The 26,936-nt window shown below is 39.4% G+C and overlaps 2 protein-coding genes across 8 annotated transcripts in view; one reads left to right on the top strand and one right to left on the bottom strand.

Moving 5' to 3' along the window:
- Positions 1 to 8,352, bottom strand: part of PHF10 (PHD finger protein 10) — a 22,700-nt gene extending 14,348 nt beyond the window's left edge. For 3 of the 5 annotated variants that reach the window (XM_063151701.1, XM_063151702.1, XM_063151699.1), the window contains exons 1-3: positions 3,895 to 3,991; positions 1,227 to 1,333; positions 533 to 663 (exon numbers count right to left, since the gene is read on the bottom strand). In XM_063151701.1, the coding sequence (XP_063007771.1) occupies positions 533 to 663; positions 1,227 to 1,333; positions 3,895 to 3,963 (307 nt within the window). In that variant the 5' untranslated portion in view covers positions 3,964 to 3,991. Of the gene's footprint in view, positions 1 to 532; positions 664 to 1,226; positions 1,334 to 3,894; positions 4,375 to 5,764; positions 5,918 to 8,214 lie in introns of those variants that run through there. The other 2 variants (XM_063151700.1, XM_063151698.1) reach the window with 2 other exon arrangements.
- ERMARD (ER membrane associated RNA degradation) lies at positions 3,470 to 26,936 on the top strand. 3 transcript variants are annotated; one of them, XM_063151697.1, is made up of 18 exons: positions 3,470 to 3,766; positions 12,152 to 12,320; positions 13,426 to 13,565; positions 14,072 to 14,173; positions 15,328 to 15,417; positions 15,848 to 15,945; positions 16,464 to 16,600; positions 17,893 to 18,007; positions 18,543 to 18,645; positions 19,060 to 19,089; positions 19,607 to 19,677; positions 20,440 to 20,608; positions 21,512 to 21,595; positions 22,406 to 22,485; positions 22,971 to 23,099; positions 24,578 to 24,787; positions 25,740 to 25,853; positions 26,411 to 26,936. In XM_063151697.1, the coding sequence occupies exons 1-18, from the start codon at positions 3,470 to 3,472 to the stop codon at positions 26,568 to 26,570; spliced, it is 2,298 nt and encodes a 765-aa protein (XP_063007767.1). In that variant the 3' UTR covers positions 26,571 to 26,936. The 3 variants fall into 3 exon arrangements, with proteins under 3 accessions (XP_063007767.1, XP_063007766.1, XP_063007765.1); XM_063151695.1 differs by lacking the exon at positions 3,470 to 3,766 and adding an exon at positions 11,033 to 11,295; XM_063151696.1 differs by lacking the exons at positions 3,470 to 3,766; positions 25,740 to 25,853 and adding an exon at positions 11,031 to 11,295.

Here is a 26,936-nt window from a genome sequence, read left to right as displayed (position 1 = left end):
CAGATACAGAAAATTTTACCAAGCACTGAAAGTGCAGTATTTTTTCTTCTACCATAACTTTTAAAAATAAATTCCCCAACAAAGAGCCAGATTTGACAATTCTAGATAACGGAGGCTCAAATACTAGAACCTCCACAAACATATTTTTAAATATTTTTCCACAGTGTAGGAATGTTTCCACAATTCAGGAAACAGAATGCAGAGATCCAGTTATAGTAAGAAATCATCAACAAATCATTAAAAATGAAATTGACACCAGTTTTCAAACAGTACTTGTTGATCTAAGCCTCAAATCAGACTCATTTGCAAATTTTAGGTGTCAATAACACAAAATTTTATATTGCTTTGAAAACCAGTGGATACATTATATTTCCTGTAATGAAAATATGAAGTACAAGTATAATTAATCCAGGTCTACTTTTCCTGGGTCTTTTTTTAACCATTAACTCATCCTATAACCAAAGAAGCAGAGACTACATCCAAACTGTTTAAGAATTCAAATTTTTAGAAGAAAGACTTTAAAAATAAATACCTGGATATTTTCTTTTAAAGGAAGTTACACCCAAATATTCACTGACTTGTTCCTGAAGCATATAGTATTCTCCTGTTTCATCAGGTGGCCATTTGTATTCTATCAAATTTTCAGCAGGAAAATAACTGTACCTAAACATAAGAACAATGTTACAACAAATCACAACAATCCTTAACAATACTACTTACCTCTCTAGAAATTCAGTAATTCCCATTTATATGCCAATGAACAGTAACTACAAAGTTGGACAAGCACTTTAAAACACTGCATCCTGTTAACCCATTTCAAAAGTCACTTTGTTGTACCCAAGTTCACATATATTTCTCTAAATCTCCATTTATCAGCATGCTAAGGGACAGAATCTGAAGAAACTGATATCCATCATAATGGAGAGGACACCAGGAAAAGCAACTACTACAGAGTCAAAATTCATTCAAGTACGCAATGTCTTAAAAACATGTAAACTGTGCTTCTGATTGTAAATCAGATGCAACACTTTTTGTGGCACTCTAAAATAAAATGCCTCAAAATATGCTGGGAGGAATAGATACCTAGCTATTTATAGGACATCACCTCAATTTGTAAAGATGTATGAAGAATATACAAGTAATGACTAAAGAGCTAATACTCAAGCATGCTGAACAATAAAGTAACACCTACAATAAAAAGTGGGAATTGTAAAAAGCAGTATTACCCAAGGTCTTGACTGGAAGTTTCACAGCTTCGTGAACTGTCCCCTGAGCCCATACGCCGCCTTTTGGATGGCTGGCTGCCATCATTGGAATTTTCTTCTGTGTCATCCTGAGACGAAAATAAATATTAAAAAAATTAAGACTACTCCAAAGATAATGTAAAACACCAAAAACACTGCAAGGCAATCCAGAATTTAAATATACTTGAACTGGTAAGCCATTCTATGACAGTCTTAAACAACTCACAGGACAGTCTACATAACAAACTATTCTTTGTTATAAAACTATCTGCATGACACGTGGTAGACCGGTAGGAGAACTGGGCAGCTTCTCACCTGTGGCATAGGTAGAGTTCTGAATAGACAGAGCTGTAGCTCTGACCACCAAGTTCATATTTCCTGATGTAAACTACCTCTGGCACTTGTCCAGACTAGCACTCCACATGAAAAGCAAGTGCAAAACAAAAACCCCAACTCCATGCTGAGAGCTGATGCTTACAAAATCAGGGAAAATGTTACTGAAAGCAACACAGGACTTTGCAGGTACAGAGTTAAAATAAAAGGAACTGTATACAGTTTACAAAAAATATCATTGCAAGCAAGTAGCAAAGACTTGAGATGAAAAAATGTACAGAAGAAAAAACCCAACTTGGTGTTACAACAGATACAGAAAAGAATGAGGCTCTTACAGGGGAACATTCAGACAGGTGTCACAATTCAGATCTCATGTGATCAATATAACAAAAGGGAATAAAAATGAAGAGGAGGAAAAAAAGACCCAAGCAAAACAAAGAGTTCTGTGAAATCTAGAAGTGACTCAGTTAATGTTGTGTTTTTCACTGCTCTGTTGTCCCATAATGCTGTGCAACTCCTACCTGCATCATCAGCTATCTCAAAGCATTTAGTGACCAACCCTGTCCGATCATAACTGAGATAAAGACAGCAGAAATCTTTAGGTGAATTGTCTACTGTGACCAGTAGTTGAGTCAAGAATAAAACAGTTCCTTAAGTAATTGAATTTCTAAAGTGGAGCAGAGTGACAGAATCAATTTCCTAACTTTTGTGAAAAGTTTAAGCAAGAGGAATTAACCTGTCAGAAATAAATGGATCAAGCCCAACTATACCTATTTATTTAGAAATGACAACACTGATAATTAGGTCTGCCTTTGCTAATGTCTTTCACTTTAGTATGTTTTACTTAACATATGACTTGGAATATCAATTTAAAAATATTCCAGTAAAAAAGAATACATTACTTTTACTAAGCAACATTTCACAATGCTACAATCAAGACAGGCCGTAGACAAAAAGCATTAGTCTCCTGGATTTTTTGCTTATTTCTTATTCTCTGCAACTTTTTACAAATATTCTTCTTCCTCTTTAAGGAGCAAAAACATCTTTCAGTTATAAACACAGAAAAGCAAATTTTAATGGAACTGTGTTTTCTTAGTGCAGTCATTATTAAAAAAGCAATATGCAGCATCTCCACTCACATTAGCAGTAATGCCATTTCTTAGTATCGCTGAGAATACCCTGTGTGAACTCAGACGAATGAAGCAGCAGCCCACAATCAAACCAACAATACATTAGAATATTTTGTGACACAGCCGTCTCATCAGCAGTTCACTTCTACTTCCCACAAGAATATTAATGCACTCCAAATCTTTTTAACTGCTAGACAAAGACCTCAAAAGGGCCAAAGCAATCCGCTGTATACCAAAACTTCCAAGAGAATCCAAAACGTCATTAAAAGACAGATCTCAACCTGAGAGTTTGGTGGAAGTGCCTGATAATCAGTTTCTCATTTCGCTTTGTAATTTTTCATTGATTATACCCCGTACTGTTACAAAGTATGAGTGTCCGTAACATAGAGAGATCAGTTCTCTCCATTTCCACACTTGCTTCCTTATTTCCTTAAAATTTCACAAAATTCAATCAGACAAGTTGACTTTGTTGCAGACGACTTAGTACATGAAGTGAAAACATCTGCAATCTAAAAGCACAAAGCTGCTCAACCACCTTTACTGCTGAAAAACAGAAAAACCAGATAGCTCTGTGGCTCTCTTTACATGAAAAATCAAGCACTGTCCAAAAAAGCCCCTTTATCCCTGAAAACGCATGTTTCTGTAAAAAGCTTGTTAGTCCTTACGAAACATGGTGACGTTACAAACTTCTGGTACGTCTGTCACTGCAAGATCGACGTAACGCTGCTTTAATAAGCGATCGAGAAGCCTAAACAGCTCGAGATGTGTTTCAAAGGGCAACTGCCGATCCGCGCCGGGAGTCTTTGGCGCCACAAGTGCCCGCGGTGCCCGGGAGCGGCCGGCAGGGCCAACGCGGAACTGCCGCGGCCAGACCCAAACTTTCCCGGCTGCGGCGCTGCCGCGGCGAGCACTCAGCTGCCGCGCCGCCCCCGGCAACACGCCGAGGGACTTTTGGGAAGGAGGACGGCCCCAGGCACCCGGCCCCAGACCCGCGCTCAAAGTTCGGCCCGGGGCGCGGGAGGCCGCCCGCCGCCGCCCGGCTCCCCCAACGGGCGTGAGGTGAGCCCGGGGCGGGCGGGTCGGGTGAGAGGCGCGGGTCGGGGCGCCCAGGCGCGGGGGCCGCGCGAGGCCTCCCGCCGAGGCGGCTGTTGCGCCGCAGCTCCGCGGCCGCCGCCACCCGCTCTCACCTTGAGGGACTGCGCGCCGGGCGTGGCCGGGTCGCTGTCGCAGAGGCGCGGGGACAGCACGGCCGCCATGGCCGCCGCCGGCTGGGCCAACAGGAGCGACGCCGCCGCCGCCGCGCGACCGGGCCTCGCGCCGCGCCCGCCGGCCCCGCCCCCCCGCGCCCTGCGGGGAGCGGCAGCGGCCCCTACCGGCCAGCGCGCGCACGGGCGCGGCGGCTCCTGCTCCGCCCCCCTCCGGGCAGCCCGCGGCGACCCCGGCCCGCGCCGCCGGACCGGCACCCGCACCGACCCGGCGCCGCCCCGCGGGACCGGCGCGGGGGATCCGTCGCCGCCGGTGCTGCCGCCGCCGTCGCGCCCTTCTCCTCCTCCTGCCGCCGTCGCTCGGGCGGCCGCGCGGCCCGGCCGCGAGCGCGGAGCCGAGCCGCCGCGGTAGCGCTTGGGCAGCAGCGCGGGACGGAGGGGCAGCATCCCCCCGGCGGGGTGGTCAGCGCCGAGCGCGGGAGCCGGCACCCAGCAGGGCCGGGCTGCTCCGCTCCGCCGGCAGGCTCCCGTCTCCGGGAACGTCAGCCGGGGACGAGCTACGTTTGTGAACCATCAGCCCCCGCAGGAGGGGGGTTCGGGGGGCGGGGGGCGCACTCGGAGGAGCCGCTACGAGCGCGCTCGCCCCTGCGACGGAGGGAGGGCGCGTGCGGCCGCTCCCCGCCGCTGCGCGGTCGCGCCGAGCCCGCTGCGCGCCGCCTCCCGGTGCCGGTAGCGGTCCCGCCGGTACGGGCGGGCGGAGCTGAGGCGCAGCCCTCCCTGCCCGCCACGCGAACCACCCTCGTCCCGGGGACTGGGGCGGCGCGCGCGCCCGCCCGCACGCAGGCGGGCCCCGTGGGCGCGCACGGCCCCGCGCCGGCGAACAAAGCGCACGGCCGCGCCCCAGCCACGGCGCCGCCCCCGGCCGGGGGCTCCGTCGGCCTCGCGTGTGCGCCCACCCGCGGCCCGGGCTGCTCACCGCCCCTCGAGGCTTGCCCGGCCGCGGCTCCAAAGGCGCTCAGACCCAAGCCGGCCACGGGGCGTTGGGAAGCACCCCCGCCCCGTCCGCGTTTGTTTTCAGCTCCCAACAACAGAACGGACGTGGCAAAGGCACCAGCGCTAGACTTCCACGCGCGGCCGATCCAAAGGCTGATGTCTACACACCTCACAGATCTGCGAGTCTCATTTAATAAAATACAATCGGTGCTGCCCTTGCCAGTTATGGATCAATTCTCAATAGCCATGAGATTGATTCCATCGTCCTCCTGCCACTGCCACCAGAAGCCCCCAGACCAAAGTGACCTAACTCACTCAATTCAGTATTTGCCCACCAACCAAAGGTTATGACCCGGGGAACCTAATAACTAAGCTTACACTTCATTCAAAGCAAATGGCTGGAAACGTGCACAAGTTTCTAGGACTGCAAAACACAGCTTCCGTCTCAGCCAAGTTTCTAGGCAGACCAGTATTTTATCATAGATACCAACTATGAAAGCAAAAAATGAACACTGCTTTTCTTACAAAAAGCATGCTTTTAAGAAAACTGATACCTGCAACTGCATATAAGCATTGGTGAACAGTCCTAGACACTCAAGAGACAAGCAACATTCAGAATTTTGCAATGTTTGGCCTCTCACCAGCTGCTCCCACTTCCACAGCAGAGCATTACAACAGATGAAGCCCATATGTACTCAACCATAAACATTTCCAAAGCAGTTTTGTTTGGTTTTTTTTTTTTTAAACAGAGCAAAAACGAGCAAAATTATCTCCACTGTACATCAGTTTCAATGTGCCAACACCAATAGGACAAATATGAATACTAAAATAATGATATTTTGAAAATTTTCAAATATACCATGTATTGTGATGCACGAATGCAGCTGTGACTTTCAGAGTTTTAGTCATAATAACAAGCCATTACCAAAGCCAGTGCAATAAATGTATCAGTTTCACATTTAGCTGAAACCCAAGTGTCTCTTTGAGCATCCCAGAGGCATCTGCTGGCAACCTAAAGGGATAAAAGAGAAAAAATTACAAGTGAACCTACATACCCAGCATTATCTAAATGCTAATTAATCGTATTAGGAGAGTTACAACTATTAACAACAATGCAAAAGTTGAATAAAATTAACAATTCCTATTCAATGTTAAATACGTGTTCTTGCTTCACAGTAAAGCTCCCACACAGATAGATCCAAAAGCTCAGCACCAAACCCCCAATTCTCTCTTGTGTTCACTTGTTACAATTTAACATACAGTAAGAGCACCCCTTCAAAAGCAACTGAATGTCACTGTGAATAGACATCAGTTTTGCGAACATTTACAACCAAGAAATCACATCCCCCACTCTTCCACCTCCAGCTTACTACAGCCTACTTGTAAATTTATTGGGCTCTCAGCCTTTTTGGTAAAATTGTTTTCAAAACTAAACTGTATGAATTGATGGCTGGAATAAACATATTCCTTGGGAGAAAAAAGTTAACTTGGGCCACTTCACTAATCTGTTTGCACCTACAGCTTCTCAGTCAAAGCACCTCTTAAGAGGCAGCATACTGTGGGATGGCACCAGAAAAGCAGGTAGATGCAGAAACTGGATTTGGTACTGAAGGTGAACCCTTCAAATGTTTTATGTAACTCACTAACACAGGTTGGTTTCAATCAGGTTTTAAGAACTGATGATGAACACTGCAAAGCAGAAGTGTTCTTTGGCACTCTACTAGACAGATAAAAGCATTCTGAATGCCAATGGGAGCTCCAAGGTAGTTGGAATACTAAATTTATATACCAACACAGCACAATCTAGAATCCTTTTATTTTAGGTGTTCCAAGTTCAGATGACTGATGTTAATTTGAAGTCCCAGGAGCATGTCTGGTGGCACCTGGAGTTACCATCCACCCTGCAGTTCCCTGCCACCCTTCTCTTCCATGACACCTCACACTACAACTGCATAGCATCTCGCGTGGAATGCAAGAATCCAAATGGAGATCCAAGTACACCGGACAAAGAAAAAATTCGTTGAACTCATGGAATTGTACTGGCACAACAGGCAGCAGAAACAAGTGGGTGACAGGTATGTGCAGCTGGGGCTGTTTACCACTTATTGAACACATGAAGACAGCAACCCTCTGAGAATTAGGCAGAATCACAGCAGCACCTTGAATTGTCACCTGGGATACTACTAACCATAAAGAATGTAAAAGCTTCAGGACCACCTGAAACAAGTTAAGCTGCTAAAGGTGAAAGAACATCTAGGAGATAACACACAGTTTTAAAAGTTGTTTTTCATTTTCAAAAGGTGTAACAAATAATATGTTTGCTTACAATCATTGCCTGATTTGCCTTTTCCACAATTAGCACTGATACCACATACTTATAACGGTCATAGTTCAATTCCTTCACAGCATTTAATATTTCTTCTGAGATTGAGGCACACAAGAAGGCACTAGAAGCTCCATCGTATGTGGCGTATTGTAGTTTATTCTATCAAAAACAATTTTGAAAGATCTTAGTTTACATCCTAGTAGTCTTTTGCAAAAAACACCCTTTACAGTCATTTTCATTACAAGAACATGAGAAGAACTAGTGAGTTGAATAGTCAGTACAGATGATGGCCTCAAACAGCAAAGGATGCACTACTTTTACTCTGAAATGTTTTATCTGTTTTTTTAAAGGTGACACACATGCCAAATCAATCTCCATTTAACAATCAGGAGAGTACTCTTCATTATTTGGGCTCAGTTCACTGGAAAACAGTGCTACAAATATCTGTTCCAAATATCCAAGATATGTCTTCCAGACAGCAGAATTAAAAAGATCCAGTTATAACTGTTCAAAATACCACTATTCCCTGTGGATTATCTCAACAAATTGTTTTCTTTTATATTTGCTCAATTTGTGTATGTACCAATCTGACTGTCAAGGATACCAAGTAATTTTATGTAGGTCCTGTGATATTAGCAGAATTAACAGAAATCCACAAATTTGACGTCATGATCCGTTGCTAACTGGACATTTTGTGGATTATGGTACTTTGAACTGTGCTGTAGCTCAATTTGATTTTAAAAAATGCAAAAGTTTATGAAGCTTCAGCTCCACCTAAACAGCACACACTCAGCAGTGACCTCACAGAGGCCCTTCTGCACTTCGCAAAACAGAATACATTCGCATTACATCCATGTGCCAAAACTCAAAAGACTGCAGAGATTTATGTGTGTTTAAGTTTATGCAATATTCACTGTTCTGTAAATACTTCTGCAAGACAAGCTGCTCTTGCAATGAGACAAGTAATTTAAATAATACTCTACCGTCAGTATCGCTTGAGCTTTGTCTTGTAATAAGTCATCCTGAACTTTAGTGCGTGGCTCCAGTCTGTACGTGTTACGGCTTTTGGACTTGGCCTTTCCTTCTGTTGGAGCCGAGCCTGAAGCATCCTGTGGTTTTTTAACTTTTGACTGCACAAAATAATAAGAAAAAATCCACATCACATGTCAATATTTTAAAGATTCTAAATAATACTTAATGGTGTACAGAGAAGAGAAAAAAATCCCCAATAATAAGTCTAGGAATATGTTAAAAACCACAGACAGCTAGAAGCTGGTTATCATCTTCTGGCTGTTTTAGCTACTGCTTTGCCTGAAACAGGAGAAGTGGTTGACTTTGACTCAATTTTAAATTCTGTTCCAGCAAAACCCAACTGAACTTTGCATTTAAACTCATCCATCACATATTACCACCCTGAATCCGCTCCCTTTTCCTAGGAAAAATACACAGATATAAATGTACTCATCCAAGACTGTTGGCCACAAGTTCAAGTTTCTCATTCAAATAGCCTACACAATACCCAAAATACAGACTTGGTTCATTTACTACTTCATTTTGCTTGTCCTTATTCCTTGTTACTAAAATAGTAGCTTATGTAATGATGATTTAACTTGCTCATTAAAAAAAAAAGAAGGAAAAAGTAAGCTCCAGTGTGCAAAGCTTTGTAATTTTGCTTGGAACTGAAAACAAGATCTCTGAAGATCACGTTTTCTCCCCATCCAGCTATGTACTCTATATCTTCAAGACATGAATGCAAGAAGTAAGTCTGATGTTGCAAAAAATGTCACCTGCTGTCCACCACGGTGGCTTAAAACAGAACAGTAAAATAGTAACAAAGAGACAGAAAAGCACAAGGAACTATGAGATCCTAACAAATGCCGCAGGCAATGGCCTTCCATACCAGCTACTTCCTAACAAACCACTTCCAAGTTTCGCTGACTCTTCAGTCTCAGCTCCACTTCAGTCTCAGCTCCACTTACTGCTAGAACCCAACACTGAGAGAAAATCATCAGTTCCTTACCAGGAGAGCAGAAAAGAACTCAAAGGTGAAATAACATCACAATGCAAGGCTTATGCTAAGAAGTACTGAAAAAAGTCACTTATGGATAATATAAAAGTCTAATGAGAATTATTTTAGAAGATGTGCTACTCAAGGGCTCAGAACTCTTTCCATCTGAGGAGTTTTAAGAATCAGGGAAGAAATGCAGTTTCTTCTCTATGAAATTGCTTGCACATGCATTCTGTCAACAACTGTGGACATTACCTAAAAGTATCCTCTAGTTCCTTAAAAGCAGTGATGTTGGCAGCCTTAGTGCAAATTGCCTGCTGGTGTTTGTTGAACTCTGAATAGCATTTACTCTAAAAACACAAGGACCAAACACATTTGCACTTAGCCTGTGGACACTCATTATCTACTAACTGCAAACTCAGATCTCAAAAGACTAAAAAAAAAAGACTAAAGCCCTGACATGCTCATCACACATCACCTAACAGAAGAAAAACCACCTCAAGTCTTGCAGCTGAGGTCTTCAAATGAGCGTCCCCATCCATGTGAGCAACAATGAACTTGTGAAAAAGGATGCAGTCCAAACAGTGATTCTTTGCTGACCTGGTTCAGCTTGAGGCATATTGCTTTCAACCTCTATCACCAATGCTGGAAGAAAATTCATGTCTATAGCACGCAGCTTCTAACAATGGTGATATTTAAAAGTTTACCTGCTATTATTAGTGACAGAAGCTTTCATAATCACTTGCAAAAAGTCATTGCATTTACTAGTGAGGCAACTAAAATCCTTGATTTCTCTACAGACATGGCTAGTAAATAAACCTTCTTCTGTATATCACTGTATAAAATACACAGTAAACCCCGAAGTTTTAGCACAATGTGGCAATTATGTTTCTGTAAAATATTTGCACCCTCTGAATAAAACGCTCAGAAGTTCAAGAACTGACTGCATTTGAACACTTGACCAAAAAATGCCTGTTCTTAGGCTACTCAACTCGAGTACATTGGCTTAACTTTGGACATACAGAAGGAAGATTGCTAATAGAAAAAAAAAAAAAAAAAAAAAGCTTTTGCTATTTACATGAAATTATGTTTGTTAGTAAGTCCATTTTAACAATCAATAGTTTTTAGTTGTTAAACAGGAAAGAGTTCTTGTTTATTCCTTCAGAAGAAGGTACGGGTTCTAGGTCAGAGCAGCACCCCGAGTTGGAGAGAGTGCCCCACCAAAGGCAGGACGCCGCTTCTCTTTAGCAGCACAGCAGCTCGGGCTCGCAGCGCCTGAGGCAGCACGCCAGCCGCAGGCCATGAGCCAACATCACACCCGACCAAGCAGAAAGAGCGGAGCTATCCCAAACCGGGCACGAACCGAGAGGGAGCACCATTCCTCATACCAATGTTCACAAGATCACACGCGCCTTTCATCCCACCTTCTCCCCGCCCCATCCTTCCCTACCAACTGAAGCGCCGCAGGCCCGGACCGGCACCCCCGCCTCGGTCGGGCACCACATCCCCCCGCGCCGGGGCCGCTGTCCCCGCTCCCGGCGGGGCCCCAGCCCGGCCAGCTCAGCCCCCGGAGCCGCCCCTCGCCCTGGTGGCCGCTCACCATGTCTTTATCCTGGCGCTTTTTCCCTGCGTCCTCGGCTGCGGCGGCGGCGGTCCCGCTGGGCGGCGTGCGGCGGCCCGGGCCCTGCCCGCGAGCCGGCCGTGACGCGGCGCGCGCGGGCAGCGGTAACGGAGCCGGCGGCGGCCATGGCGGAGCGGGGCCCCGCGCCGGGCCCCGGGAAAGGGCGGGGACGGGAGGGGACAGCCCTGCCCTGCCCTGCCCCGCTGCTGCCAGTGCCAGCCCGCGCTCCCTGCCAGGGTCACCGCCCCGCCCTTGCCTGGCCCGTTTTGCGGAAGTGCCGGCATTAAAGGGTAGCAGCGGTCGTGCAGGTTTTGCTCTGGCCTTCTGTCTTTGACAGAGAAACGGCGAACGGGAAGAGACACAAATTAAGATGGACTGAATGATATGTCTTCGGAACATTGTAGATTTTTAAATTTCTTTTTCTTTAAATAGCAGGTAGGTATTCCAGATGGCAGCTAATAGTGGTTTGCAATGGGAACTGTTACCGTGGCTTAGTGCTGACAGCTATGTAAATATTTCTTCTCTCCTTGAAGCCATGGATTCAGAAATTACATATGTGAGGGTAAATTCTGCCACTTAATTAAGAGAGGAAAAAATGTTTTTAATTTAACTTTAATGGCATATTTTTCATTATTATTAGTTGTGGTACTTCATTATCAAACAATTTCTTGTCTATCTAATGAATGAAGAAGTGTGACTTTTTTAACTAAATCAGAAGCATTTTCATCCTTGTTAACATGGCACAGTTTTATCTGTGCAATTTTTAAAATTTAAATGTGTGCTTCTGAATCAGTCCATTTTTCTGTTTAGACTAATGTGAAAATAGCATGAATGCCTAAATTGCACTAACATTGCTACAGAATTCACGTGTTCTTTCCCTGCCTCCCTCCAGGGATCTTGCTGGTTTTAAGGACTGATGCTCTTGGTTTACTTGAAGTAGCATCAGTTTCTCTGCAAGCTCAGATTAGGCAGAACGTTTATGTATAAACTGGGATATTTTGCTTCAGTCTATCTTGTCGTGAATTCAGTAGATATAACCATTCTGAAATTCACCCTCCTGGCCTTGTGAAAACAGAGCAATGCTTTTCCCCTTGTTTTATGAAGGTAGTTCTGGTTGAGAGTTCCTTTCATCACGTATATGAATGAAATTTGCATTGCAAACCTAAACAGCTTGTTTACAGACAGTGTATTACTGTCTGTGTAGCTGTGCTGATGGTAATTCTTTTGTTCTCGTGTGCTTTCTGGCTTTCTTGTTACAAGGATTCTTTTTGTCTGTGTGTGTTTTTTCTAGATGGCATTGCCAGACTCGGTCACTACTTGCCTTTCTCAACCTGTGTGCTATGCGATTTGCAAACTTGGATTTGAGAAGAAAGACACCTATAATATTGATAATATTTTATCTGGAAGTGGGGAAGTTTATTGGCCAGCTGTTACAGAGCATGTGTGTTACCTTGAATCAGGTTGGTGTTCACCTGCTGTAGTAGTGATGCGTGTAAGAGTGATGCAGAATTTCAGTACAGCTCACCAATTCTAGCTGAGTTGTGACAGCTTGTTACAGTACAGTATCAGCTCTGCTGCAGATTAGACTATGTAGAGTTCATATCTACAAAGAGCTTTAAATTTTTCATGTGCATTTGTATTTGGCTTTTGCTGGCTCCTAATGTTCGTGTAATCTGTGCTACCTAAGTAGCTCCTACTTTGCCTTCATCTTGGTTCCCAGCTTTATGTGCCTGTAACATTAGGGGTTCAGTTCTGCTTCTCTCCAACCCCATAATTGTTTTGTTCTTTATATTCCTTTTGTGCTAAATTTAAAAGCCTGAGGCCATCAATATTGCTTCTGTTTGCTGTTGCTTCTGTTTGTGTTTCCCAGCTTTCGGTTGTACAGAAGTACAGTCCTGTTTCACTTCTATGTGGAATAGTTTGTAGTTGGTTTTTAACCAAAACAAAGTATTTATGTCCTGATGAATTAATTGAATTTTAATTTGCCAAATTACATCATGTAAGCTCTGTTATTAATTTCCAGAGGTAGTAGAAATATCTTAAACCATAAGAATTTGTTTTCCTACAAAAAGTGTCCCATCAAAAAGAGGCAGTGATACCACTCTGTAAGTTACCACATCCATCTGCCTTCTTTAAAGGCCATAAATGGTGCATTTTGACTCTCACTGAGCCTGCACTAGCTTCCAGCTTGATGTATGGAATTTCTGTAGAAATTCTAGTAGTTTTTTCACATTTCAGCAAAAGCAGAACGCAATGATCCTATTTACTTTCATATTTTCTTATGTTAAGTTTTTATTGGGGTAGAATTTTTGAGTTTTTTTGTTCTATTCAGAGAAGGTGCTTGGTATTACCTGGATTTGCATTGCAGTTTTACTTTTTAATAGCTTTTCTGTGTGATGATTTGGACAGTAAATTGTATTGTATTGGTTGTACTAAAATAGTCGGGATAAAGTTGCCTGTGCTAAATATGTACACAAACTGTAGCAGATTTTATCCCTAGTGAGTTTTAAAATATTAGGCCTTCAGGAAGGTTGGTACCCTAATCACTTTGTTTTTCAATTTAAGATCAAAGTGTGGATTATATCAAAAGCATACGATCATTAGGACCTGTCTGTGAATCTGTTAATTCATACTTCAAATCTCTGACCAAGGAGCAGTTTGTAATTCAGTATGCATCGTGGTTCCACTGGACAAACTGCACAGAGGTATGGAAATTTCTCTTAAATTTGTATTTTGGCACCTGAACTCTTTGTGGAAGTTTAATGTGAGAACACAGAAGAGGCATCCATGAACCAAAATGCTTAGAATTTGTGACTAATGCTTAGAATTTGTGTCCTTCTCTGATAGATGGTTGCTTATAATTTTTCTGACTTTGTAATCAGATTTTGTGTTAGACAACATGAGGAGCTTTGGGCCTGTTCTTACATTAGTTTGTAGGATTTTGTTTTTTAATAGTATGTGCCTAATGCCAAGTTTTACCTTGTAAAGTAATTATGGATATTTATAAATATGTAAGTCACTAGATATCAAGAGGTACTCTAGGGAAATTTCTCTCCAGGTATCTACACTTTTGTTTCTTTGGCATGGTTTTCTTTCTACATTTGCACAGCAACTATCACGGAGGAATATTTACATTTCTCTGTGCTATTGGCTATGTGATCTTTCCTTTTAAATATTGAGCACAACATTCTTCCTCTCCCCCGTCATGCAGGTATTTCTGGAAGTGTTTGATGTTTTGCAATCTACACAAGCTACAGAAGTTGCTCTAGGCTTAATGAAACTAACATCATGCTTGGAGCGAGCCTTGGGTGACGTAAGTGCCAGCATGAGGAGTCTATCTTGGCTTTATAAGACGGGAATGAGCTCTTGGATTTAATTGTACATTGAAAAAAGTGATGCAGATACCCTGTTCTGTAGTAGTACACTAATAGTCCACATGCATTTTGAGTTGGACAGAGGTTCTTTCCTGGATCCAGTTGTGCTGATGGAAACATATTTGGGGCTCCTTCGCCAGTGCTTGTAGAGTTGCTTGTGTGAGTGCTGTTACTAACTAATTTAATTAGGAAATAGAAGTGTTTGATTGATCACTGTACACAGTAGATCTTAATTAGTTTGATTTATTTAACTGAAGTAGGGTAGCATAGCTTCCACAGAAGATCTGATGGTGTATTAACTTCTGGGAGGGATGGCATGCAGTTGGAAAAACAGGCTACTGGGTCACTTCTTTCCTAGGGAGAAGGGAGAAACAGCTACTTAAGTTTTTGCTGCTGGGCTGTTTTACAGTCAGGTAGGTTAAAATGGCTGGTGTTCAATATCTATGAGGAGCTCTGGAGAAGGAAATGACAGAGAAAGAGCAGTGGGCTAACTTATAAACCAATTTGCCCAATTGTGGGTTGTGGTAAATTTTTCAGTAAAAAAAATCACCAAAGATTGGGAAAAAATGTCAGGGAGAGTATAAGGAATGGAAGTTGTGATAGCAGTTGAAAATTGAGATGCTATTATTGTCCAACAAGTATAAAATCTAGTTTAAAGAACAGTCTGAATCAGAAAACGAACCACAAGTCTCCTCCCTTTCACATTGACAGACCCTATAAATTTCTGTTGTAAAAACAAAATACACCATCCTTGGTAGAGCTTATTCCCTTAATTAGGTGTTCTTGTTGTGCCTTACTGGTTTTTGTGGGATTTTTTGGAAGATAAAAGCAGTATATGTACAGACCTTGTGAAAAGCCTAACTATGGTCACATTAAATAAAATATCCACTCTTTCCTGATATGTTGTCCAAACTTTAATTTGTAATGGAATTACAGAATTTAAAGCCTTTTTAAGGATTTGGTGAGTTTTGTTTGGTTGGTGTTTTTACAATAATGAAAATGGTTATTGGGTAAAATAGTCAGGGTATATGTTTGAAATACAAAGAAGTATAATAAATTATTTATTATCTGTTCTGCTCTTTTTTTTTAATAGGTGTATTTACTTAAGGGTAATGATTGTCCTTTCCTTCTAAGAGACTTGCTTGCATCTGAGCAGCTTGCAGATGTCTTTGGACAAGCTGTAGTAAGTACATTGTTTTGAAATAAGGAATAATTACAGAGCTGGTTTTCTTCCTACCAAATGTACCTCTTGTTGATTTGCATTAAATTACACTTTATTTATAGTACAAGAAGTAAGAGCTGAACTTGATCTCATTTGTTTGCCTGTGATAACTGTTTGGGATGTTTAATAGCTAGTTTGATTTTTCCCATATTGTACTCTATATCCTGTACAAATAAGCTGAGAGATTCTCCTTCAGAGAATACTGGGAATTGCAAGTAAAGAGTTTCTTTTACTGTGACAAGTGAGGACCAGTCATCTTGACAGTAGACATTATAGTTTCTTAATAACTTCTGAACTTTACTGCCAGTGAAAGGTAATAAAAATAAGAAGGGTAAGAAAGGCAAAAAATAATGGATTTCTTCATGCAGTAATTGCTTTCTTTATTGATTAGATGAATGTACTGAGGGTATTCATTGGATCTCCACATGGTCTGAACCTTCGTAATGTTTTGTGGCATGGATTTGCATCACCCCAAGAAATTCCTGCCAAGTAAGTTACCAGGAAAAGAACACTCCTTTTCTTACCAGTCTGACTTGTGAGTTCTTGGAAAGTGGTTAGTAACCCCCTACTTCTCTTATGGGAAAGAAAATAAATTTCCCTTGCAGCTTCTGCTTCTTTTGGAAATGGATTCCCATAGAATACTTCAGCCATCACAAAGATGGCCAGTACTAGGTCCAGTGGGTTTTGTACTGTTAGGGAAAACAAGAAAGTTCAACTTTTTTTTAAGCCAGGGCAGTGAGGAGCAACTTGGAACAGAGTAATGGGGTAGAAGGAGAAGCAACAGCAGCCAATGTAGAATACAGTGATGCTTTTTATCTAATTCCTCTCTTTTTTTCATGCTTATGAATGCAATTAATTAAGTGCTCCTGCTTAGATGGGGAGAGTACGTTCTGAGTGTTTTTAAAAAAAGTGAAAAACCCTCTTTGTTCCTAACTCACAAATGTAGGTTCTTTGCAGAAAAATTTCTTTATATAAGCTTTTCTAATATATTGTGGTATTCTCCCTAGATACTGTGCTATGCTGCTCTTTTTAACTGCAGGATTGGGTCAGTTGTTAGAGACTTATCTTCTGCAAACTAAAGGTGTTTTAGTACATCGACCTTATGTGATCTTCATTAGCTTAGAGGAGCTTGATGCATTTCCAGGCAAGTATTTAACCACTAGCAATTTCTTTATTATCCTGTATTTGCTATTGTTTCCTTGTCCAAAAGCACTGTTGAAAATAATGCATTTCCCAGAGTTCCAAGATTAAATTTTAACTCGGATACCTGTATACACTGTCATTAGATGAATCAATCATGCTTTAGGGCAACTTCTTAGTATGTAGACAGTTCACTGACTATTGAGTAAAAAGACTGCTGCATTCTAAAATAATTGCAACACATTGAAACGTGAAATATGTCTGCCTCTAAAGGACTTCAACTTTATATTACATTTTTTAGATTATGTGAATTAATTTTATGTAACAGTGATCTAGTTTGCCTTTATGAAATCTAACTTTTTTCAGAATCAATGGGTTCCAGCTGCAAGGGTCCCAGCAGGAGTGCCCTGAGTCTTACAGGGAAGGTAGTGTTGAAACAGAGTAAAAGGTGGTGACACATCTTTGCTACACTAATGCCTTTCTTAGGGAAGGATTTGAAGTGTCAGATTAAAATCTTCTCCCTGTCCACACACCTTGTTTGGTTTATTCCTACTATTTTAAGGCAATAACAGCATATAGGGGATCTTGGTGTCAGTGGTAATCATGGCCCATTTGTGCTATATAATCAGTGGAACAACTGTCCCAGAAATGGAGACAGGGATTTGGGGAACCAAATCAGTAATTATGTAGTGTAAATCCTATGGCTGTTGGTTGGCTTTGAAAAACCACTTACTGTAATCAAGTTACACTTATCATTTTAAGCTTTCTCTTTGAATAAGACATTTATAATATGAATTTATAAGTGTGGGTTTCATTACATGTTAGCGTTGAAGTATGAAGTGTTAGTTTATAATGCTGTATTTTTAACACAGAAAATTTATAAAATAGTAACTACATGCTCATGTTCAACTGTTCATACTATTGTATTAATTCTGGCTGAATAAAAATGATTCATAAATATTATACTTTTCTAAAGTATCTGAAGTAGATAGAGAACAACTCAATAGAAGCTGGGTCCAGTTGCTATGTAGTCTTTCAATAAAAAGCAAACATGACATTTTAAACTGGTTTTACTCTATTATTTTACATTATCACCACAAATACAATCTTACATATTTAAATTCTGATCTTAAATGTGGCTACTGTTGTACTTGCATAGTTAAAAGAAAATGGATAACTTTTAAATTTCCCTTTACAAATGTTGAAATTATATCATATTTTCAGTAAAATATTTAAAATTCATTAGTGAAGTGTAGATTATATGTAATTTTTCAATGTTGTTTTTTTAACTTGCAGATCTTAATAGTGAAATACTTTCAATAGCTGAGGAACTTGTAAAACTGTCCAGTTTTGTATTAAAAATTATGTTACCATTTTGGATCGCTGCTTTAACAGCTTTCAAGCAAAGCAGGTAAGATTTTGTAATTTCTTTTATTAGACACTAAAAAGAATATATTCTGAATTTTCATAAGTACATTTGCAGATTCCAAGGCTTCATACTAAATTACTTCACAGCATATAGTTATGCTTTGTTATGGTGATGTCTTGGAAAGTTCGTTGAGTTATGGTTTTGTTTTGTGCCAACTAAGATTATAAATTATATTTTGAAAAAGAACTGTTGGAGATGTAGCAAAAAAGGAGAGGTTTACAAAGCAAGTGGAAATAAATCTTCATATGTTAAATCACGCATATGTTGAATTTTAAAAAAAAGTGTACTGTTTTGTTTTCCTCTCCCATGCTCCATCTTTTTGTGAGTTATTCTCATCTCTGAGCTTGGATTCAGTGGTCAGTTTCTGTTTGGCACAGGTAGTCGTTTATTGTTTGTTTACAAAGTGCATTACAAAGGAATTTTGTAAGGGTTGTTTAGCCTGAGACAGTAACTCTGAAATGCTTTATATTTATGAGGAAGAAAAGCACCCCTTTGGATATCTCTGTTACTTTTTCAGGTATGCTGACAGTGTGATTCTCTTACTTCCTCAGCTGGAAGCTGGACTTAGATTGCTCTTCACTACAACTAATAAATGTCCAAATCAATTGCTAACAGCGGAGGTAAACTTTTGTCTAAAGTCAATTATGATTTAGTGCTTAGAGTTATTCTAGAAATCTACAGATTTACCCTGCAAAATTTCAATCAATTTTGGAACATTATTTACAATTCTGCAGTTGAGATTCATGAATGCCTTTAATATTTTTTTAAATGTCTGCCTCTATAAAGGACTGAAAAAGTAGCGAAAGATTAAAGTTCAGAAACAGTAGTTTAGGGTGAAAAGCAGGACATGATATATTTGCTTTAAAAAAACTCAGCTCAAGATTCCAAAGTGCCTTCTTTCATTCATAAGGGGACTTTTTTGCTATTCATGCACCTCTGATATCTCATGCAAATGAATAAACTAAAGTTTTATATACATGACTAGTTAATTGATTTTGTTTGAAAACCAAATAATATTATTTGTTTTGTTCTAGTCTTCTGCTCTCTACACCACTTTTGATGAGGTACTGTGATTTTTTTCTAAATATATATCAGTGTCAGAATTTAAACCATGCATGTTTCCCATTACTAGAGTTAAGAATGCACTTTCTTTTGTTGAATATGGCATTATTTCTAACTTTTCTCCCAAACAAAAGATGGTGGACAGTAAACACTTTAAATTTGGAATGCTTCTGCAGATATATTAATACAAATATTAATACAAATTTTAACGAACAGACTATTTTTTTTCTAAATATTTTTATCTTGAAACTCATCGCTCCACAGAAACAAACATTCTGCTATTTTTCCTAGATTCAGTTATTCAAAATAAATACAAATAAATCTTGCCAGCATAAATCATCAGTTTTAGAAGTTGATTGGATTATTTCAAGTTGTTTGTCAGTAATAATTAAGCATCTTGATTCTAGAGTGGCAGAAGTAATCACATCAGATTAGGAAACTGTTTTAGTTGGTGTTTCTTCTTTGATTATATTGGTCTTCAATAATTCAATAAGTTTCTATTCGAATTTTTTTTCCTAGATGCTAGCAAAGCATTTGGATAATGAAGAAGTCAACCAGCTACCTGTAGTTCTTGAAGAGCCTGCCATGGAAAGTAATTTTGAAAGTGTTCTAGAGTTTTGTCATCATTGTCTTTTGATTGTTTGTTTCACTGAGTAATAATCTTTACGATATGCCTAATACTCAGTTATTTCATACAGCTTATGTCCAGCAGCTTAGAACCTTAGAAGCTTAGAACTGTTAGCTTTTTTTATTGTGGAGGATACAAAGTCATACCTGACAAGCCATATTGCACTGGGTATAACACTAGCTTTCTTTCTGAAATATAAGTGTCTCAGAGATATTTGTCTTCAGACTCCTGAAGTTCAGCTGAATGAAGCAGGAGCAGAACTGATGCCTCATACAGGGATATTTCAAAACTTATTTCTGATTTCTTGTGAGACATGCCTTACACTGTCTGGGCAGATAGAGCAAAAATGCAGCTCAAACCTACCAAAGCACATTCTGCATCTTGCTACCCAAACAGATTGTGAACAGAAAAACTAGGGGAGCTGAGTTTAGAGGCCTTTTGAGAGTATGGGGACATCTGAGGTTACTGTCCTGTTGCCAGAGGCAGTGGGGCTGTGAAGGGCCTGGGACACAAAGCTGATGGAAATCTGTTGATAACTGTCACAGTATAGAATGTTACAGGTACAGTTTGCACTGGCTTTCTTTCTGAATATCTGGACACCTCTATAATATAGACATGGTCACATACTTGTCTTTCAGAGATATTCTATACACACAATATGTTCAATTCTGTATGAATGCACATGGAATAGAATTCTGTATTGTTGGTGTGTGTTTCCGCAGGACTTCCTCTGGGATTTCTTGAATCACCAGGAGGGCCCACGTATAAGAGATCGTTTAAGCCATGGAGAGATCAATCTAGAAACATTTCCCAGAGAAATAGCTAACCAAATAGTTGGATTTGCTATTACTATTCTCTGCAGATTCTCAGATGAGGCTATGTATTCTCTTAAGGTAGGGACCAGTATTTTCTTCTCAGAATTTTTTTTTTGTTATTTTGGATACCAAATATAATTCTAGATAGAGCATTATGACTGAATCTTTCCTGACAACTGCTTTTTGTGCAAATGACATACTCCTCCAAGTAAAAAAATGTGAAAGTATGTTTTGCCTAGTTTTGTAGGGAAATAAGTACAGAAGGTTTTCCAAAATGTTACCCTTTCCTGTTATACTATAATTTGTTAGCTAAACCAGTCCTTATTCAAATGGTTGATCTGTAAATTATAATGATTACACTTAATTTTGTCAAATTGTATTGATGAACTAGCCTGTTTATCTGCAGAATTATTTGAAAGGTATGTAGAACATCTGTGGCTCACCCACTGAGGTATGTAGTGTGTAGTTAATGAGATTTTCTTTTCCTGAGACACTGTAAATAATAGTGCCTTGCTAATGGAAGTGTTATTTGTATCTATACTTACACTATGAATTTGTAAACATTTTTTGCCTAGCACTGTGTTTCTCAACATCAGCAATTATTGTTTACTCTCCCCAGTTTCCTGTTTATATTTGAGATTACTTCTTTCAATATCATGCAGCAACCTATGAGATAAATCTTCCATTTATTAGTTGCAGCTCTTTTTTAGTTTCTCAAGATGTATTGTGTGCTGCTGCATTAAGAGAATACTTGGTTGCTTTTCTGTCAGCTGCTGTCAGGCTTCATAGTTAAAATATGTGAAATTAAGCTTTAACCACTTACTGTGCTGATTACTTCTTTCAGCCCTTAGACATTTGCAAGTGTTTATTGACATCGGTGCTATAGGTGGCATGCATAAAATGAAGTATAAGTCAAAATCTGCATATGATTAGCACAGCTTAGAGAAACTGATGTGTATTGTCTGTGATCTTGTAAATCAGGAACACATGCTCATAAAACCACTGATGAACTGTGCAAGTTGCTACCAATCTCGATTTCATCCAATTTCCCGGCTCAAGAAACAGGTAGGTACTTCCATCTGTGACAGCATTTTGGTCCTTAAAATTGTGAATCCTCAAAATTATCTAATTCTTCATGCTTTGATTGTCCTAAAAAAAGTTCAAACCATACATATTTTTTATTATTTCTTTTGGTTTATTTTTCAAAACACAAAAGAAATCACAGTTGCTAAAATGAGATATAATTATGCACACTCCTGTTAATGCAATTAATACCATATTTGTGTTCTAGATCACTAAATAGTCTCAATCACTAAATTCTTACCCGAGTGTTTGCTTTTCTGTAGTTTTCTTAATCTCCGTATGTTTTTTTTTATGTCAGGACCACTGCTAGGTCCTGTCTCCAGGATTAGGCTGTTACTAAATTTTTTTACTGTATGAAGGACAGCTGATTAAGATTCTGTCATGGTAGCAAAATTTACTCTCCAATGTCATAGTAGTTCTCTGCCAATCAGTTTAATGAAGTGCTTGAGGATGTTTCTCTATTGATTTGAGATTGCACTAGACATACCTAGTCCTTTTACTTTTCAACAGCATGCAAACAGTGTGTTGCAAAAGTAATGTTAGTTAATTTTTTATATTTAAAAAAACCATAGAATATTAAGTTAGTTTGTTCAGATAATGTGTTAACATGGAAGTGTACATCCAGACTTTTTGCCCTAACCTAAACCTTAAAAAATGAAGTTGGCTTACACGGTTATGACTAGTGAACAAATAATCTACAGTTTGTTGCAGTTTTTTTTTTTCTAAATGGGCCACTAAGAAAAGCATGTCAAAGTCTGTACTTTACAAAGCATTTTTCATTATGTTTTTGAGGTGCTGGAATGTATGAAGAGCATGCATTTATGGCCTGAATTGGCAACAGTGCCTGAGGAACAAGAACAAAGGATTAAAGGGTATGTGTGTGCTATACAAGATCACCAGATGTAAAAAAGCAAATAATTCCTTATCCTGAAAAGGACTTGGTAACCAGTGGGAAATTTTATATAAGACAATAGTTAGAAAACAAATGTAGCATTCTATCATCATTTGAAAAGGAGGAAGTCATTAATAATATCACTGGAAGATATTGTACTTGTTTAGAGCTGAGAGAAGAAAATTTAATGCATCTATAATATTATCAGTATACTGTAGGCTTTTTATGAACGGAAAATTAAGAGGGGTTTTGAATATTGCTAACAATGAGAAAAGTTCGCTTTAGTTGGAGAAAGAAAATCATGCTTGTAAGGTAGAGGGAAAAGAAATTATATGAGAGCATAAGAGTGGATGCTGAATACACTGCTATCCAAAAAAATCTGCATCTCGATCTATGCCATTTAAGAAATAAGTACTTAACTATTTTATAGTGTCAAATATTATTTTTTTCTGTCTTGTTTTTAAGGTTGGAAGGAAATGCTGAAGCTAATACTTTAATTTTGATGGTATCTGAAATTATATCTCAGTTGCAGCATTTTATGCCCCAGAATTGCTGTAGTTCGGATGATCCTATCAACAGTGTCCTAACAGAGAGGTGAGTTTTATGCCCTCCTGGTTCCTGCTGTCAGCTTCTACTTGCAGCCCAATGTAAGAATTCTCAAACCTAAATTATCCTGTCCCTGTTTGCAGAGAAATACTTGAAATGTTGTATGCACTTTTCTAGTGTTGCTGCTGATTTAATCTGAAAATTTTAGGATTGCAGCTGAATGTCATCTTCAAAATAAGGATGAGACGTACGTTTTAGAATTACAGTGGAGATTTTACTTAGAAATTAGACTGAAAAAATAACCTTTTTTTTTCAGACCATGAAAGCAAAATACTTTAAATATTTGTGTACTTACTAGATTAGGTTGGTTTTTAGCCTGGTTTGTGCTAAAATTGCATCAGAAAATCCTTTTAGCGTGCTTGATGTTACAGCTGTGTGTGATGTTCAAAATGGCAATACAGTGCTATGTAATTCTATTCTTCATGCTCTTATATCAAGATTCAGAAAGAGAAAATGTCTTGTTATACTTGGTGTCAGACTTGGAGGTGTGTAAGTTCCAATGCCCAATTTGGAATAATAATCAAAATAGTTTGACTTTTAATTGCCACTCTTAGAGCAGCCTTAAGATTCCCATGATCGAATCAATATGTTGAACAAAGCACTTCTAATCAAACCCATTAGGCATGGGTGGCATCCAGCAAAGAGGATTTTGCCTGTTGCTGATTTTACCTGTTACTTATATTACATGTGGGTCTTCCGCTTCCTACCCACCAATCTGCAAATTTATTATTTGGAGGAAAGAAGCCTAATTATTGGTGTGTTAGACCTTTAGAGTTTTCTGCCTTTATCACTTCAAGTCATTAATGTTCTGCTATCTCAGGGTTAAACTGAGCATGAGGGAGATTAAGAAACACTTCTATAAGAACAGAGTGTTTAAAGTGATGTGTGACACATTAGTGTAGCAGATATGACAGCAGGGAGATATTTGTGAGCTTTAACAAAGCGTGATCTGGTGTGATGTTGATTAAAAAAATGGCCTCACCACCTGCATTTCACGCAATGTTGAGTCTGCTTCTTGTTCTGCCCAGGAGAAAGACCACACACTAATGGGAGTACTAATTAATAGCATTTGTTTCAGTGAGTTTTATTTTGGTGGAGGTTAATTCATTGTGAGTTGAGCTGTGGTGGGAGGCTTCAACCACAGCCCTGCTGTGATTTGATGTGTTCAGTGTATAATTTCAGCCAGGCAGTTTTGTTTATTGTGGTTGTGTTTCTTTGATCTGAAATGCGAAACATATTCATCATAATCAGATTTGCATTTATATTCTATAAAGTGATAGAAAACACAGTCACTACTCCTACTACGCAGATCCTTGCTTTTTTTCAGTCATGAGGTAAGGGCAGTTTGTTTCCAGGTTTTCTGAATTAAAACATTACGAGTCAAACCACACTTAATATGAAATGTATCCGATGTTTAATCCAGCTAACAAAAGATTGACGTTAAAAAATCCCTTTCTGTTTTGGAGGCTGCTGGTGGAACTTTGTGATACACGCATTTGCACGCTGTATTCCCCACGACCTGTCCTGGAAGTAGTGGTGGTACTCCGCAAAATAAGCTCGCAGTGCCATCAAGTGTCCCAGCAGGTTATTGCCGGCGCTGCGCTGAGACACACGCAGTGGCTCAACAAGACTCTGCGCTCCCGCCAGAGGCACAACTATCGGCGCATGCTGAACAGGTCGGCTGCTGGCTTTGCTTTATTCTGTGGTTAGGTTTATGGGAGAATGGCTGCACGCTGCTGTTGCTGCCTTTCAGTGGGCTCGCTTGGAAGTTTAAAGTCAACAGCGTTCACGTGTTCTTGTTAACCATTTCGGAGTCAAGTGTCAACCAGATCTATGTATTCACCAGATTATTATCAGATTTCTACTAAGTAGCAATATTGAAATAACAAGAAAATCTCAAACTGTAGAGTAATTTGGGGAGCATTGCTAGATTATGTCACTGTAAATTGGAAGCTTTCAAATTAAGTACTACTTGAATGTAGATTGTATATTGATTGTATAGATTGTAGATGTAGATTGTAAATAGATTGTATTTTTTTAATTTCTGGCTTTTCCTATTGAGGTATATAAATGCCATTCAAGTTTTATCTGACTGCAATAGGTTTAACAGATTTGAAGATTCTATCTACTTTATTTTACTGCTTTTTATCATTACACCTGAATCAGGCTCTTTATAGATGGAAGAGATTTTATTATTCCATTAAGTTTTTGGTGATCATAGGAGCTTTCCAGAGTTTTATAAGTATCGTGTTACTGGCAAGACAATGTTCCTAAAAATGTTAACCATGTTATTTAAGAAATATAGCTTCAACTGACACCTGGTGGTACACATTTGTGATTTAGTTGAGCTGTAGTTTATTATCTATGGCTTAATGGGAGTTTTTCTTTGGAATCTTAGATATTTGCCTTCTCTTCCCCCCTCATTTTCAGTTTATATTCTCTGTTTACTTTTCTGGGATTTGCACTGCTTTTTGCTGAGGGACATTTCACAGTAGTTTTTCCCCTGATTCTGCAATATCCAGCAATTTAGATTGGGTGCAGAAGTCTTAATATTTTTTTTTAATATTAATGATTTATTTTTAATTTGGTTTTAATTTGTTTATTTAAGTATTTTTATTTTATTTCTAGCATTAAATTTTTGTCTCCAGTGTTGTGGCTCATCTTACTATTGATTACTCTGGAACTAGTCAGTGTTCATTCAGTTTGTAAGAAGAATCCTTTTGATTATCAGCAGTATCTAAAGTGAGTATATAAATTTACTTTATGAAAATAGAGATTGCCCCAGAATTCCATTTTGATTTGTACTGTAGAGATTTTTCATCATTGTAGTCATAATTTTACCTTGGACAATGTTCACTCAGGAGCTAAAATAACTTTCTTGAAGTGTAGATAGGGAATATTAATACATAAAAGTTGCATTCAGTATGCTGCTGACTTTACCCCCTGTGTGTTAATTAACATCTGGTTGGATATCACATACATTGTGAAACATTTGACCAAGAAAGCAAAGGGAAGCTATTTGGGGAAAACTCTGTCACACATTTGGTCACTATTCTTTCTATGGTGCTGTTAATTGCAGTTCTGAAGATTTTCCCATCTTAGTGTGAGAGGGAGAGTTCTCCAAAAGTAGAGCAAACCTTAATGTATTGATCATCCAGTCCTCCTGAAGGAGATTTGGAAACTTGAAGATGTTTGCAGCTTTAAGTCAGGCGTTGCAATATTCTTCTCTTCTCTTTATTTTTAAATTTTTCTTTTTAAATCCTTAAAGGAGTTTTTTTCTCTAATGTTATTTCTCATAGGTTTTTGAAGTCAGTCTTGCAGTACACTGAGAACTTGGTGACATACACAAGCCCTGACAAAAACAAGTGGGATGAAACCATGGAACTTACAAAGAAGACTTTGATAAAAATAAAGAAAATCAGTGACAGAAAGCTGATGTTAATGCATCTAGCGACGTGAATGAAATGGGATTGAAATTGTCTGGAAATTGTTGTATCTAAACAGTTACGGAGACCTCATATTTGATAAATCTAATTCAAAGACAAAATTCATAAGTCATTTTCAAATTTTGGATTTCTTTTTATCAGGAAGTAGCTGCTGATACTGGAGATGAATGATCAAGGTTCCAGAGAACAGGTTGTTTGTCAAATCCACTGAAAAAGATAAACTGTGAACTAAATCAGGATGATGCAAGTTCTACTGTAAATATATCTTGTGTTTTATGCATTGATTGTTCCTAAATTTTTTGTAATTTTTTTTGTTTCCTACTGTACTGAAAAATACCTACGAAAAAAATGTGAATAAAAAGCTCTGGAAAATTTTAAA

This window comes from Melospiza melodia, chromosome 3 (genome assembly GCF_035770615.1).
Source record: "Melospiza melodia melodia isolate bMelMel2 chromosome 3, bMelMel2.pri, whole genome shotgun sequence".
NCBI lineage: Eukaryota > Metazoa > Chordata > Aves > Passeriformes > Passerellidae > Melospiza > Melospiza melodia.
Note: the sequence above shows the minus strand (reverse complement) of the source record. Positions and strands in the feature narration are given on the sequence as shown.